Below are 13,138 nucleotides of genomic sequence, written 5' to 3'. Positions count from 1 at the left end.
GTTGTATAGGACTTTGGTTCAACCACATTTGGAATACTGCATACAGTTCTGGTCAGATATGGATGCATTGGAGAGGGTGCAGAGGAGGTTCACCAGGATGTTGCCTGGTATGGAGGGCGCTAGCTATGAAGAGAGGTTGAGTAGATTAGGATTATTTACATTAGAAAGACGGAGGTTGAGGGGGGGCCTGATTGAGGTCTACAAAATCATGAAAGGTATAGACAGGGTGGATAGCAAAAAGCTTTTTCCCAGAGTGGGGGACTCAATTACTAGGGGTCATGATTTCAAGGTGAGAAGGGAAAAGTTTAAGGGAGATATGCGTGGAAAGTTCTTTATGCAGAGGGTGGTGGGTGCCTGGAATGCGTTGCCAGCGGAGGTGGTAGAGGCAGGCACTATAGCATCATTTAAGATGTATCTAGATAGATACATTAATGGGCAGGGAGCAGAGGGATACAGATCCTTGGAAAATAGGCGACAGGTTTAGATAGAGGATCTGGATCGGCGCAGGCCTGGAGGGCCAAAGGGCCTGTTCCTGTGCTGTAATTTTCTTTGTTCTAATAGTCAACAGAGAGCTGGGATAATGAGGGACGTTTTCAGGATTGCAACCTGTAACTAGTGGAGCGCCACAAGGATCGGGGCTGGGGGCACAGTTAATTACAATGTGTAATGACTTGGATAGGGAAAGCGAGTGTATGTTTGCCAAGTCAACATTAAAATTAGGTGGGAGAGCATGCGCCCAGATTAACACAAGCAGTCTACACAGGGATATGGACAAGTTAAGTGAATGGGCAAAAACTTGGCATATGGAATATAATGTGAGGAACTATGAGGTTATGCACTTTGGCAGGAAGAATAGAGGAGCTGAATATTATTGAAATGGATAAAGACTGCAGAAAGCTGCAGCACAGAGAGATTTGGGAAGTCCTTGTGCACAAATCTGAAAACAATAGCATAAATGTTCAGCAGGTAATAGGGAAGGCAATGGAATGCTGGCCTTTATTTCAAAGGGAATAGAGTATAGAAGTGGGGAGGTTTTGCTGAAACTATACAAGGTGCTAGTCAGACCATAGCTAGAATACTGTGAATTGTTTTGGGTTCCTTATCTAAGGGAAGATACTTTGGTATTGGAGGCAGTCCAGAGAAGGTTCAACTCAGCTGATGGTGTGTATGGAGAGACTGTCCTATGAGGAGAAGCTGAGTAGGTTGGGTTTGTACTCAGTGCAGTTTAAAAGAATGAGAGGAGACCTTATTGAAACACACAAGATTCTTATGGGATTGACAGGGAGAGGTTGTTTCCCCTTGTGGGAGAGTCTAGGACCCAAGGGCCTCATCTCAGAATAAGGGGTTGCCCTGTTAGCAAAGACATGAGGAGGAATTTCTTCCCTCAGAGGGTAATGAACCTGCAGAATTTTTTACTGCAGAGGGCTGTCAAGGCTGACATTAAGCATATTCAAGGCTGAGACAGACAGATCTTTAATCAGGAAGGGAATCAAGGGGTTCTGGGGAAAAGGCAGAAAAGTGAAGTTGAGGATTATCAAATCAGCCATGGTCTTATCAAATGGTGCAGCAGACTCGATGGGCTGAATAGCCTATCTCTGCTTCTAGGTCTTATGGTCTAACTAACTGACCAGTCAACTCGCTAACTCTTTGCGGGATCTTGCTGTGTTAAATTGGGGCTCCTCTGACATAACAATGCCAACTTCACTGAAAAGCAAGCCTAGGGGCATTTGGAGGGCGTGATGGGGCGCTACTTAAATGGAGGTTCTCTCGTGGCCAAAGTCAGGATGATCCCCCTACCCCTCCTCCACGGTGTGGGTCTCTAGCATTGTGCAGAACGTTCAAACACTTAACATCAAACCCTTTCACAGAGGCTTAACAGCAACCCAGGTCAGGCAGGAGATAGTCAGACAATCAGCAGCTCAGAGTGAGGTGGGTGTAACTGAGCAGCTGGGACATGATTTGCAGGCAGAGACTTTGAATTGAGAAAAGTTTAGACAGCAAATCTAGGCTGGCAACAGTGGAGTGAATGTGGAGGTTAAGGGAGGGGCCAGTGTTTGATGGGGGCAGTGTGGGAGGGTTGCAGGACGACAGCAAATAAGGACAGCATAGACCTCAGGATGAGAATTTTAAAATGGACCCGAGTGTAAGTGTGGAACAGGGGAATAGGGGGCACATTGCGTGTTGGTATCGGCGACCTGAGAGAACTTTGAGGGTCAAGCACATAATGTGAAGACTGGAGAGGGGGACCTCCCTGAAATGTTATCTTTATGCTGCCCCATCAGGCCACAATCATCAGGTTATGGATCCAAAGTTTCCCCAGTCCGAGCTGATATACAGAGTGGGCTGGCTGCGTGGTAGCTGCTCTTAGAAAGCCCAGCAGGTGGAGCTCACGTGCTATCAATACTCCTGGCTCAAGGTGACCAGATGAGCAGGCAGAACAGAAATAGGCTGTTTACACAGCAACCAGGAGCAGGATTAGGCCATTTGGCCCTTCCAGCATGCTCTATCATTCAAAACTCAGGTTTGGGAGTTTCCCCTGAACTCCCTATGGATTTATCCCTGATTATCTAAAGGTGGTGCTGTGGGAATGGGTGAAGAGGTGGGGTAGATGGAGTTAGATGTCAGGCCATCCGCAATCTAATTCAAAGTCTCTGCCTGCAAATCCTGTCTCAGTTGTTCTGTTACACCCACCTCACTCTGAGCTGCTGATTGTCTGACTATCTCCTGCCTGACCTGGGTTGCTGTTAAGCCTCTGTGAAAGGGCTTGATGTTAAGTGTTTGAACATTCTGCACAATGCTAGAGACCCACACCGTGGAGGAGGGGTAAGGGGATCATCCTGACTTTGGCCACGAGAGAACCTCCATTTAAGTAGCACCCCATCACGCCCTCCCAATGCCTCTAGGCTTGCTTTTCAGTGAAGGTGACATTGTTATGTCAGAGGAGCCCCAATTTAACACAGCAAGATCCCACAAAGAGTTAGCGAGATGATTAGTTAGACCATAAGACCTAGAAGCAGAGATAGGGCATTCAGCCCATCGAGTGTGCTCCACCATTCAGAGGGATTGAATGGCCTGCTCCTGTTCATGTTTATAGTGCCTAGGCCTGGATTTCCCACAAGAGTGGAAACACTACCTCCACAGCGACCAACTTATCAAAACTCATCCATAATTTTCAAACACCTCGGTGAGGTCACTTCTCAGTCTTCCCAGTCTTTAATCTTTCCTGTTAATCACTTACTGTCTACCGTTCCTGCGGATACTGTCTGATCTTATTTACAGAGTTTCTATGCCTTACGTCCAAAAGCTGGAGAAGGTGCGGGGTAAGTAAGATTGGAAACGACTTGAAGATTTCGGTGCTGGATCTCTGTGAGAGGCGCAGTACCCACCAGCCGGAGAGACTGGAGAGAAGGACTCTTCCTCAGCCTTGCTTCAATCTCCTCGCTCCTCTTCGCTGCAGGCTGAGGGTCCGCTGATGGAGGGCTAAGCTGCTCCATACTGGCCGAGCGGAGCTTGCTCAGCTTCCTGATGGCACTGTGGCCAATGGAAGAGAAATAGGCCTTCAGGACGGAGCGTGGTCTCTGCTGGCTCTCAGTAACACGCCGAGATCCAGAGCCATAGCCGGGGTCTCTGCACCACAAAACAGAGTGTCAGTCACAGGTCACTCACACAGAGAGGTCACAGTTTTAGGATAAGGGGTGGACAGATTTAAAACAGAGACGAGGACGAATTATGTGATATCAAGAAACAATTGGAGGCACTGGATACTGCAAAGGCTATGAGCCCTGACAACATTCCAGCAATAGGACTGGAGATGGCACGGTGGCTCAGGGGTTAGCACTGCTGCTTCACAACTCCAGGGACCTGGGTTCGATTCCACCCTTGGGTGACTGTCTGTGTAGAGTTTGCACATTCTCCCTGCGTGGGTTTCCTCCAGGTGCTCTGGTTTCCTCCTACAGTCCAAAGATGTGCAGGCAAGGTGGATTGGCCATGCTAAATTGCCCACAGTATTCAGGGTTAGGTGGGTTACAGGGAAAGGGTAGGGGGATGGGTCTGGGTGGGATGCTCTGAGGGTCGGTGTGGATGTGTTGGGCTGAAGGGCCTGTTTCTGCACTGTAGCGATTCTATGAGTGTGCTCCAGATACTTGCTTCCCCCTAGCCAAGCTGTTCCAGTCCAGTTACAACACGGGTATCTACCCGACAATGTGGAAAATTGCCCAAGTACGTCCTGTACACAAAAAGCAGGACAAATCCAACCTGGCCAATTCCCGCCCTATCAGTCTACTCTCGATCATCAGTAAAGCGATGGAAGGTGTCATTGACAGTGCTATCAAGCAGCACCTGCTCAGCAATAACCTGCTCAGTGACGCCCAGTTTGGGTTCCGCCAGGGCCACTCAGCTCCTGACCTCATTACAGCCTTGGTTCAAACATGGACCGAAGAGCTGAATTCCAGAGGGGAGATGAGAGTGACAGCCGTTGACATCAAGGCTGCATTTGACCGAGTGTGGCATCAAGGAACCGAGGCTTGGAGAGGAACTTGCAGGGGCTGGTGTTCCCATGTGTCTGCTGCTCTTGTCCTTCTGGATGGAAGTGATTTGTGGGTTTGGAAGGTGCTGGTTGAGGATCTTTGGTGAATTTCTGCAGTGCATCTTGTAGACAGTATACACTGCTGCTACTGAGCGTCGGTGGTGGAGGGACTGGATGCTTGTGGATGTAGTGCCAATCAAGTGGGCTACTTTGTCCTGGATAGTGTCAAGCTTCCTGAGTGTTGTTGGGGCTGCACTCATCCAGGCAAGTGGGGAGTATTCCATCACACTCCTGACTTGTGTCTTGTCGATGGTGGACAGTCTTTGGGGAAGCCAGGAGGTGAGTTACTCACAATTCCCTTTCAATTTCAGTCCGTGTAAGGAGAACCCCAGCTTCTCTCAGTAGTCTCCCTCCCCGATGGAAACCCCTCTTCAGGAGACTGTTACTGTGAGCATTTCCCTGAACTTGAAATAAATTAAATTGCATTGCTATTGTGACATTCACATGCCAGGACATCTCAAAGTATTTCACAGCCATGAAGTCCTCTTTAACTATGATCACTGCTGTAATGGTGCAAACATGGCCACCAATCTCCACGCAGAAAGATCCCACAAACAGCCATGTGTAGTCACGTTGGTTGAAGGATAAATACTGGCCCTGAAATAACTCCCCACTTCTTCTCCCAAAGGTGTTCTGGGATCTTTAACATCTACCCAACAGGGAAGACAAGACTTCAAAGTAATGCTGAAAGATGGTCCCTCTGACAGTGCGGCATTCCCTCAGTACTGACCCTCCGACAGTGCGGCACTCTCTCAGCACTGACCCTCTGACAGTGCGGCACTCCCTCAGTACTGACCCTCCGACAGTGCGGCACGTCCTCAGTACTGACCCTCCGACAGTGCAGCACTCCCTCAGCACTGACCCTCCGACAATGCGGCCCTCCCACAGTACTGACCCTCCGACAGTGCGGTGCTCCCTCAGCACTGACCCTCTGACAGTGCGGCACGTCCTCAGTACTGACCCTCCGACAGTGCAGCACTCCCTCAGCATTGACCCTCCGACAGTGCGGCGCTCCCTCTGTACTGATGATCAGACAGTGCGCCACCCCCTCAGTACTGACCCTCCGACAGTGTGGCACTCCATCAGTACTGACCCTCCAACAGTGCGCCACTCCCTCAGTACTAACCCTCCGACAGTGCGGCACTGACCCTCCGACAGTGCGGCACTGACCCTCCGACAGTGCGGCATTCCCTCAGTACTGACTCTCCGACAGTGCAGCACTCCCTCAGTACTGATGATCAGACAGTGCGACACTCCCTCAGTACTGACCCTCCGACAGTGCGGCACGCCGTCAGTACTGCACTGCACTCTCAGCCTGGATGATGTGTTTGTGTCTATGGAGTGGAGGAGTGGAGCAACATTGTGAGCCGGAGGGGAGATTACACCCTACTGAGGCCCGAGTGAGGGAGATGCTGTCTTTCATTGAGTTGTGTGGTGGTTACACAATGAGCAATCTCCAGTATTAACTCATTCCTGTGACAAACCCAGGACCCAGGACCCAATGGAGCTTGTCAACTGCTCCTGGGCCTTGAGCTGGAGCCTGAGACCAACTCGGGGTGGAGACAGAGAGGTGACTTGGTCCTGACACAGAGAGGGGGGAATGCAGACTCACACTAGCACTTGGTTGTCTTCTGAAGGCCAGCTGGTCGAGTGGTGGGCAGGACTCTCTCTGCAGACGTATGGCCTGTTCCCGGACTGATAGGCAGCAGGATCTGCCTCAGGAGGCTGTGCCAACCCCTGACACTCCCCAAGATCTGATGCTACGGCTGGATTTGGCTCCTCCAGTCTGTCAGTGTTGTCGTGGGGCCTTATCCTCACCTTTGGTAGCTTCCGTTCTGCTAAGATAGAGAGAAACAGTAACAGCATGTAGGCCGCCTTAACCCTCGCCATCCACACGGACCCATGCCACACCATGTTCTCACATTCTCCCCATGCCTCCCAATGCCCTTTCATACACCCAATGCCCTCTCATACATCCAATGTCCCCTCTCCTCCCATGCTTCCTTTCCACCCCATGCCCTCTCATACATATCATGTCCCCTCTCCTCACCATGCCCTCGCATACACCCCATGTCCCAATGCCTCCCCATGCCCCTTACCTCCCCATCCCCTCTCATGTACCCCATGTCCCCTCTCATCCCCAATGTCCCCTCTTACACATCCATGCCCCTTCTGATCTTCATGCCCTCTTGTTGTCCACTCTCAGGCACTATTCCACTTATTACCACCACACTTCCCCATGCCAGGCCATGTCCTCTCCTACTCCCTACGCTCCATTGTGCCTCCTCAAACAACCCCTGTTCCCCCATACTCATTAATCCAGCCTATGTCCCCACATACTCCCATTCTGTTCTATGCCCCCTATTTATCCCAGATAGCTCTTCAGCCAGTATCCACTGAGCACAGCCCTCAACGCCCCTGTAATAGAAAATGGGAAATAACAGCTACAGCAACCAAATAAGACTGTGATTCAATTTGGTGTCCTAGATGTTTTGCTCCTTCACAGGATGAGAGTGTCATTAGCTGGGCCAGTATTTACTGCTCCTCCCAATTGCCCTTGACAAGGTGACACTGAGCTGCCTGTTTAAACCACGGCAAGGCATTCAGTGCAGGTAGACAACCCTACCATGTGCTGTTGGTGACAGTGAAGGAACAACAATATATTTCCAAGTCAGGATGATGAGTGGTTTGGAAGGGAACTTGCAGGGGGTGGTGTTCCCATGTATCTGCTGCCCTTGTCCTTCTGGATGGAAGTGGTCGTGGGTTTGGAAGGTGCTGTCTGAGGATCTTTGGTGCATTTCTGCAGTGCATCTTGTAGATAGGACACACTGCTGCTGCTGAGTGCCGGTGGTGGAGGGAATGGATGTGGCGCCAATCCAGCGGGGACTGCTTTATCCTGGATGGTGTCGAGCTTCTTAAGACCATAATATGGAGGAGAAGAAGTAGGCCATTCAGCGACTTTGAGTCTGCTCAGCCATTAAATGAGACCATATATTATGGAGAAGTGTAAGGCTGTACTCTTTGGCAGGAAGAATAGAGGAGCTGAATATTATTTAAATGGAGAAAGGCTGCAGAAAGCTACAGAACAGAGGGATTTGGGAGTCCTTGTCCACAAATCACACAAACGTAGCACCCAAGTTTAGGGGATAATAGGGAAGACAAAATGGAATGCTGGCTTTTATTTCAAAGGGAATGGAATCTAAAAGTAAGGAGGCTTTGCTAAAACTACACAAAGCCATACACATAGTCAGACCCCAGCTGGAATACTGTGAACAGTTTTAGCCCCATATCTAAGGAAAGATAAAGTGGCATCGGAGGCAGTCCAGAGAAGGTTCACTCGGCTGATCCCGGGGATGGAGGGACTGTCTTGTGAGGAGATGCTGAGTAGGTTGGGTTTGTACTCAGTGGGGTTTAAGAGAATGAGAGGAGACTTGATTGAAACACAGGAGATTCTTATGGGGCGTGACAGGGAGGGGTTGTTTCCCTTTGTGGGAGAGTCTAAGATACGGAAGGCATTGTCTCAGAGTAAAGGGTCGCCCATTTAAGACAGAGACGAGGAGGAATTTCTTCTCTGAGACGGCAGTGAATCTATGGAACTCTTTCCCACAGAGGGCTGTCGAGGCTGGGCCATTAAGTGTATCCACAGCTGAGACAGACAGATCTTTAATCAGTGCGGGGATTTTAATCAGTGTGGGGAAAAGGCAGGCAAGTGGAGTTGAGGATTGTCAGATCAGCCCTGATCTCATTGAATGGCAAAGCAGACTCGATGGGCTGAAAAGATTACTCCTGATCCCACCATCACCACTATTATCATTCCTATTGTCTTTTGGTTGGAGGGTCCTCATCATTTGTTCCACTGACTTCCCCCTCCCTTCTATGCCAACGGAATTAAAAACTCTCCAGACCCTTTCAGTTCTGAAAAGGAGACATACTGGACTCAAAATGTTAACTCTGTTTCTCTCTCCACTGAGGTTCCGAGCAGTTTGTGTTATAAGGTTACAGATTGTGCTGGATTCTGCTGCTGTTGATGGTCTACAGCGCCTCATGGATGCCCAGCCTTGAGTTGCTGGACCTGTTTGAAGTCTGTCCCATTTAGCACGGGAGGTTACTCTCAATGTGAAGGCAGGATTTAGTCTCCACAAGGACTGTGCAGTGGTCCCCCTCACTGATACTGTCATGGACGGGTACAGCAGATTGGTAAGATGAGGTCAAAACCGAAAGAACTGCAAACAGGGGTGAAGAAGGGCAAATAAATAACAAGGGAGATGGCTGGCTTTGTATATAGCCAGGAAATTTTACTAAACGCACGTCTAACACTCACTGGAACAAGAATATAAATAGTGAGTTGAGTCCTGAGCTCCAGCTGTGTGGGCTGGTGGGTTGCACCTTGGCGAACGTGTGACCAATTTTGCCCCCATTCACTACTCGTGGCAGTGTACTACAGATCCAGGAAAACAGCCCAGGGATGGGCTTGTTCTCTTTGGGCAGGTCATGGGGGGAGGGTCCCCTCACCGACTGGGGTCATGGGGGAGGGGCCCCTCACTGACTGGGGTCATGGGGGGAGCGACCCCTCACCGACTGGGGTCATGGGGGAGGGACCCCTCACCAACTGGGGTCATGGGGGGAGGGTCCCCTCACCGACTGGGGTCATGGGGGGAGGGTCCCCTAACCAACTGGGGTCATGGGGGGAGGGTCCCTTTACCGACTGGGGTCATGGGGGGAGGGTCCCCTCACCGACTGGGGTCATGGGGCGAGGGTCCCCTCACCAACTGGGGTCATGGGGGAGGGTCCCCTCAGTAAGTGGGTCCAGCAACTCAAGGCTGGGCATCCATGAGGCACCAACGGAAAAACCCGTTTCCAACCCTGTGGACTGACGCCTCTAGTTCTGCCCCCTTCCCGTGTGGAATAAGTACAGACTTTGAACGCAGGAGACCGTTCCTGAACAATACCCAAACTCTGGCGCTGACCACACTGATGGACCTCCTGCACTCTACACAGCTGTCCCAGCGACCATTCCACGGGCCTAAGCTCTCAGATAGGATATGTGTTGTCCACTTACCTGTTTTACTGAGGTCCTTCTCAGCAGCCTGCTCGGATGTGGACATCCCCTCAGCACCAACACTGCTCCAACTATTCCCAGTCTTGCTGGCTTCGATAGACCCCTGGTGCTCAGAGGGGGAGAGCCCGCCGTTCGGATTGATGGGCCGACAGGTCGCCGTGGAGGGTCTCCCCGTGCGGGGGGTCCGTCTTCCCGAGCTCTGGCCTGAGCTGTCAGCCAGTGGGTCCCTCGGGCAGGGAGGGTCTGAATCTGGCAGTGGGTGGGCACTGGGTTCTGAAGGGCACGAGGCCCGTGTGCGGTCACGTGGCACCTGTCGCTGAGGCTGAAGGGAAGAAGCTTCCAGAAGGGGTGGGGAGCCGGGCGGTCTCCCTGCGTCGCCCCATTGAGATGGGCAGTTGCCAGGGTGTGTGACGTGGCTGTCTGTGTGGGTGTGACGTGGCACTCTGCCCTGCTGGCATGAGCCTGGCTCGCCTTTGCTGCCCGGCAGCCTCTTCAGTGACGGGTGCCGGCCGCGAGCCTTAACCGGGAGGTTTGTGGGGAGCGCCGGGTCTGTCCCAGGTTCCCCAGGTCCGCCTCGGGCCTCCTCGCCCTGCCCGTTTCCAAGACCCCTCCTGCCACTTTCCAGAGGAAGGGGCAGGCACGGCAAGCTGGAGACCCCCTGGCTCTGGTCAGGGCTGCGATCGGGCCTCCCTGCTGGGCACAGTGATGCAGGGTGGGGCAGCAGCTGCTGCTGCTTCTTCTTACAAAGGGAGGGCATCTCCGGAACCTGCCCTGAGCTCGGGTCTGCTTCGGGACTGACCCCTGGCACACAAACCCTGGCCGCTACCTTGGAATCGGCGCCCCGTCCGAGTCGGCCAGTGCTCTCAACTCCACGGCACTGCTGGCCGCAGACCCTCCCCCTCTCCTCCATCTCCCCTCTGGACCCTGACCCACAGTCGGCTGGGGCTGTCCGAGGGTCGGAGGGGGCACCGTTCTTCCCGAGGCCACTCTTTGGCGAGTCTATGTGACGGGCAGGGGTTCCGACATTTCCTGCTCTCCCTCCCTCGCTGCCTGACGCGACAGCATGGTAGCATGATGCGACTCTCGTGCCTTTACAATCCTCCCTCTCTGCATCGCCTGGGCTGCAAGTGGTCACGCCAATCACAGGGATGTCATCGATGGAAGTCACGTCACCAATGTAGGTCTCCCTAATGGGCTCGATTGTGATCCTTGGCCCTGACAGAAGAGCCCCACAAGGTATGGTTCTGGGAGCCAGCGAACAAACCACATCTCCAGGTCCCGCACTCAGGCTGGGCACAGGATCCCGGGGAATTTCCAGCCGACCGGGGAGGTAGACCTCCTCACCCTGGGCTCCGAGCCTGGCATCCGGAAATTCATAGGAAGGGGGCTCAAGCCCACGCACCGCCGGCTCTGAAATGATGTAGGAGCCACAAGAGCTACACTTACCGTCAATGCAGAAGGCGGTGTAGGCAAGGGGGAGAGACGCCCCGCCAGCTGGCATCTCACCGTTGGCGTGTGGGCCAGCGGTGCCCCGTGCTCGGGGAGCTTTGCCGCGTGCTTTAACAGCGTCTTCCGCGTCGACCCTCAGCAAGCACTCCTTCCTGGGCAACCGATAGGCCGGGAGGCCAGGCAGGCTCCTGGTCACCCAGTGCCCCGAGGGCTCAGCCCCGCACCTCCTCTGCAGCTGGTAGCGGGCCTCGGCCTCCTGGGTCGACTCGTCCTCGAACCTCACGCGGCTTGGCGATTGGCTCCGTTTCTCTCGTGCTCCGCAATGGGGTTCGCCACTGGGGGCGCCCGGACAAAACCGCTCTCTGGAGGTGGGCCCCCTCTTTGGTGACGAGCTGCCATCCACGCGGGCATCCCTGCACAGTGGGGTGGAAACACACCAGTTATTTTACCAGGCTGCATTCAACCAAGAGCCCGATCCACTGCAGTACCGAGGCAGATCGGGGGCACCGTATGGGCACGTATACAAACACACTGCGTGTCTCCACATCTCACAGCTAGACCACACACCAGCTCCCTCTCTTACGCACCATAGATCGACTGAGACTCAGCACTGCCCCCAACATAAAGAGATTGTGTAACCTGGGTGTACCCTCCGAGTTACACTGCATCAATCCCTCCGCCCCTCCCAACTCCAGGAGCCAGGCTAAATTCCCCACCGCAGCGGCTGACGGAGTGCCACACTGTCAGAGGTACAATCCTCCCTGTTGGGACATTAAACCAGAGTCCGATTCCCTCAGGTGGATACAAAAATCGCAAAACACAGTTTCAAAAGACTCACTCGGTTGATTCCTGGCGTAGACGAGTTGTTTTACGCGGAAAGGTTCAGCAAATTGGGCATGCACTGTTGGAGTTTCGAAAACTGAAGGGTGATTTTTCCCCCACTATATATCAGTTTGCAGGATGTGGATACGGTTGAGATTTATCGCCCGGACCTAGTAACTGCCTAGGGAAGGTGGGGGTGAGCTGCCTTCTTGAATCACTGCAGTCCACGTGCTGTAGGCAGACCCACAATGCCCTTAAGGGGGGATTTCCAGGATTGTGACCCAGTGACGGAAGGAACAATGATATATTTCCAAATCGGGAGGGTGAGCAGCTTGGAGGGGAGCCACAGTACACCCAGACGGAACTTGTCAGGGTGGACGCTAAGTATATTTGCCCTGTGAGAGAGTTTAAAACTAGAGGCGTAGATTACAGATGAGAGATCGCTGCGCAAGATGGAGATGAGGAATTGACAGTCTTTTCCATTGGCGTGTTGAATTCTCTCCCCCAGCAATCAGTGGAAGCTGGTTCACTGGACACATTTGAAAGTGAAGCAGATAAATTCTTAACCAACGGGGAAGTCGAGGGGTACTGAGGGAGGGGGCGGAGGTATTTGCAGGGCCATGAGGTTGAGGTCGCAACTGCGTCAATTATAATTTTATCAGACACCAGAGCAGACGCGAGGGCCTGAATGGCCTGCTCGTGATCAAAGAGGAAGGGATTTGCAGCCAAGCACCCTCTTCCCCTGCCCTTAAGAAGTTGAGGAGCATGGGCCCACATTCTCTGCAGAAGGGAACTATCGACAAAGGGAGGCTCACACACAGTCTGAGGGAACAACATTGACACCGAGTGTGGAAGGTGAATGGGTCACTCCAGAACAGGAGGGATAATCCCTGACAGGACCACACACACAGTCACAGCTCAGCTCACCCACATTTTCAAACCACTTACGCAGACATCACCATCCTTTCCTGCCCCGGTCAGGAAAATACCATTGCAGACGAACTGAATGCTGCTCCGGTGACTTGGTTCCCCAGATTGGAATAGCACATCTCGCGGTTTGAAACTGGGGAGCCTCGGCCACAAATCAAAACAAATTCACGGTCTCGCGGGTATCCTTACCCTCTGTGTCTCCCCATCGCCATTGCTGGGGGACAGCTACAGACCTCTCCCACTATCCCTCTCCTGAAGGTGCTGACCCTCACTGGGAGACACACACCCCACTG

At 52.7% G+C, this 13,138-nt stretch overlaps 1 protein-coding gene across 3 annotated transcripts in view; it reads right to left on the bottom strand.

Annotated features, from left to right (window-relative positions):
* LOC125484273 (uncharacterized protein KIAA1614-like) overlaps positions 1-13,138 on the bottom strand; it is a 54,913-nt gene that overhangs the window by 13,457 nt on the left and 28,318 nt on the right. For 2 of the 3 annotated variants that reach the window (XR_007263110.1, XM_048602321.1), the window contains exons 5-7: positions 9,645-11,506; positions 6,198-6,423; positions 3,387-3,627 (exon numbers count right to left, since the gene is read on the bottom strand). Coding sequence is in view for 2 of the 3 variants with exons in the window: in XM_048602321.1 (XP_048458278.1) it covers positions 3,387-3,627; positions 6,198-6,423; positions 9,645-11,506 (2,329 nt within the window). In the remaining variant the exon portion in view is untranslated. The remainder of the gene's footprint in view (positions 1-3,386; positions 3,628-6,197; positions 6,424-9,644; positions 11,507-13,138) is intronic. The other variant, XM_048602320.1, reaches the window with a different exon arrangement.

This window comes from Rhincodon typus, chromosome 10 (genome assembly GCF_021869965.1).
Source record: "Rhincodon typus isolate 14 chromosome 10, sRhiTyp1.1, whole genome shotgun sequence".
In the NCBI taxonomy this organism is placed as follows: domain Eukaryota; kingdom Metazoa; phylum Chordata; class Chondrichthyes; order Orectolobiformes; family Rhincodontidae; genus Rhincodon; species Rhincodon typus.
Note: the sequence above shows the minus strand (reverse complement) of the source record. Positions and strands in the feature narration are given on the sequence as shown.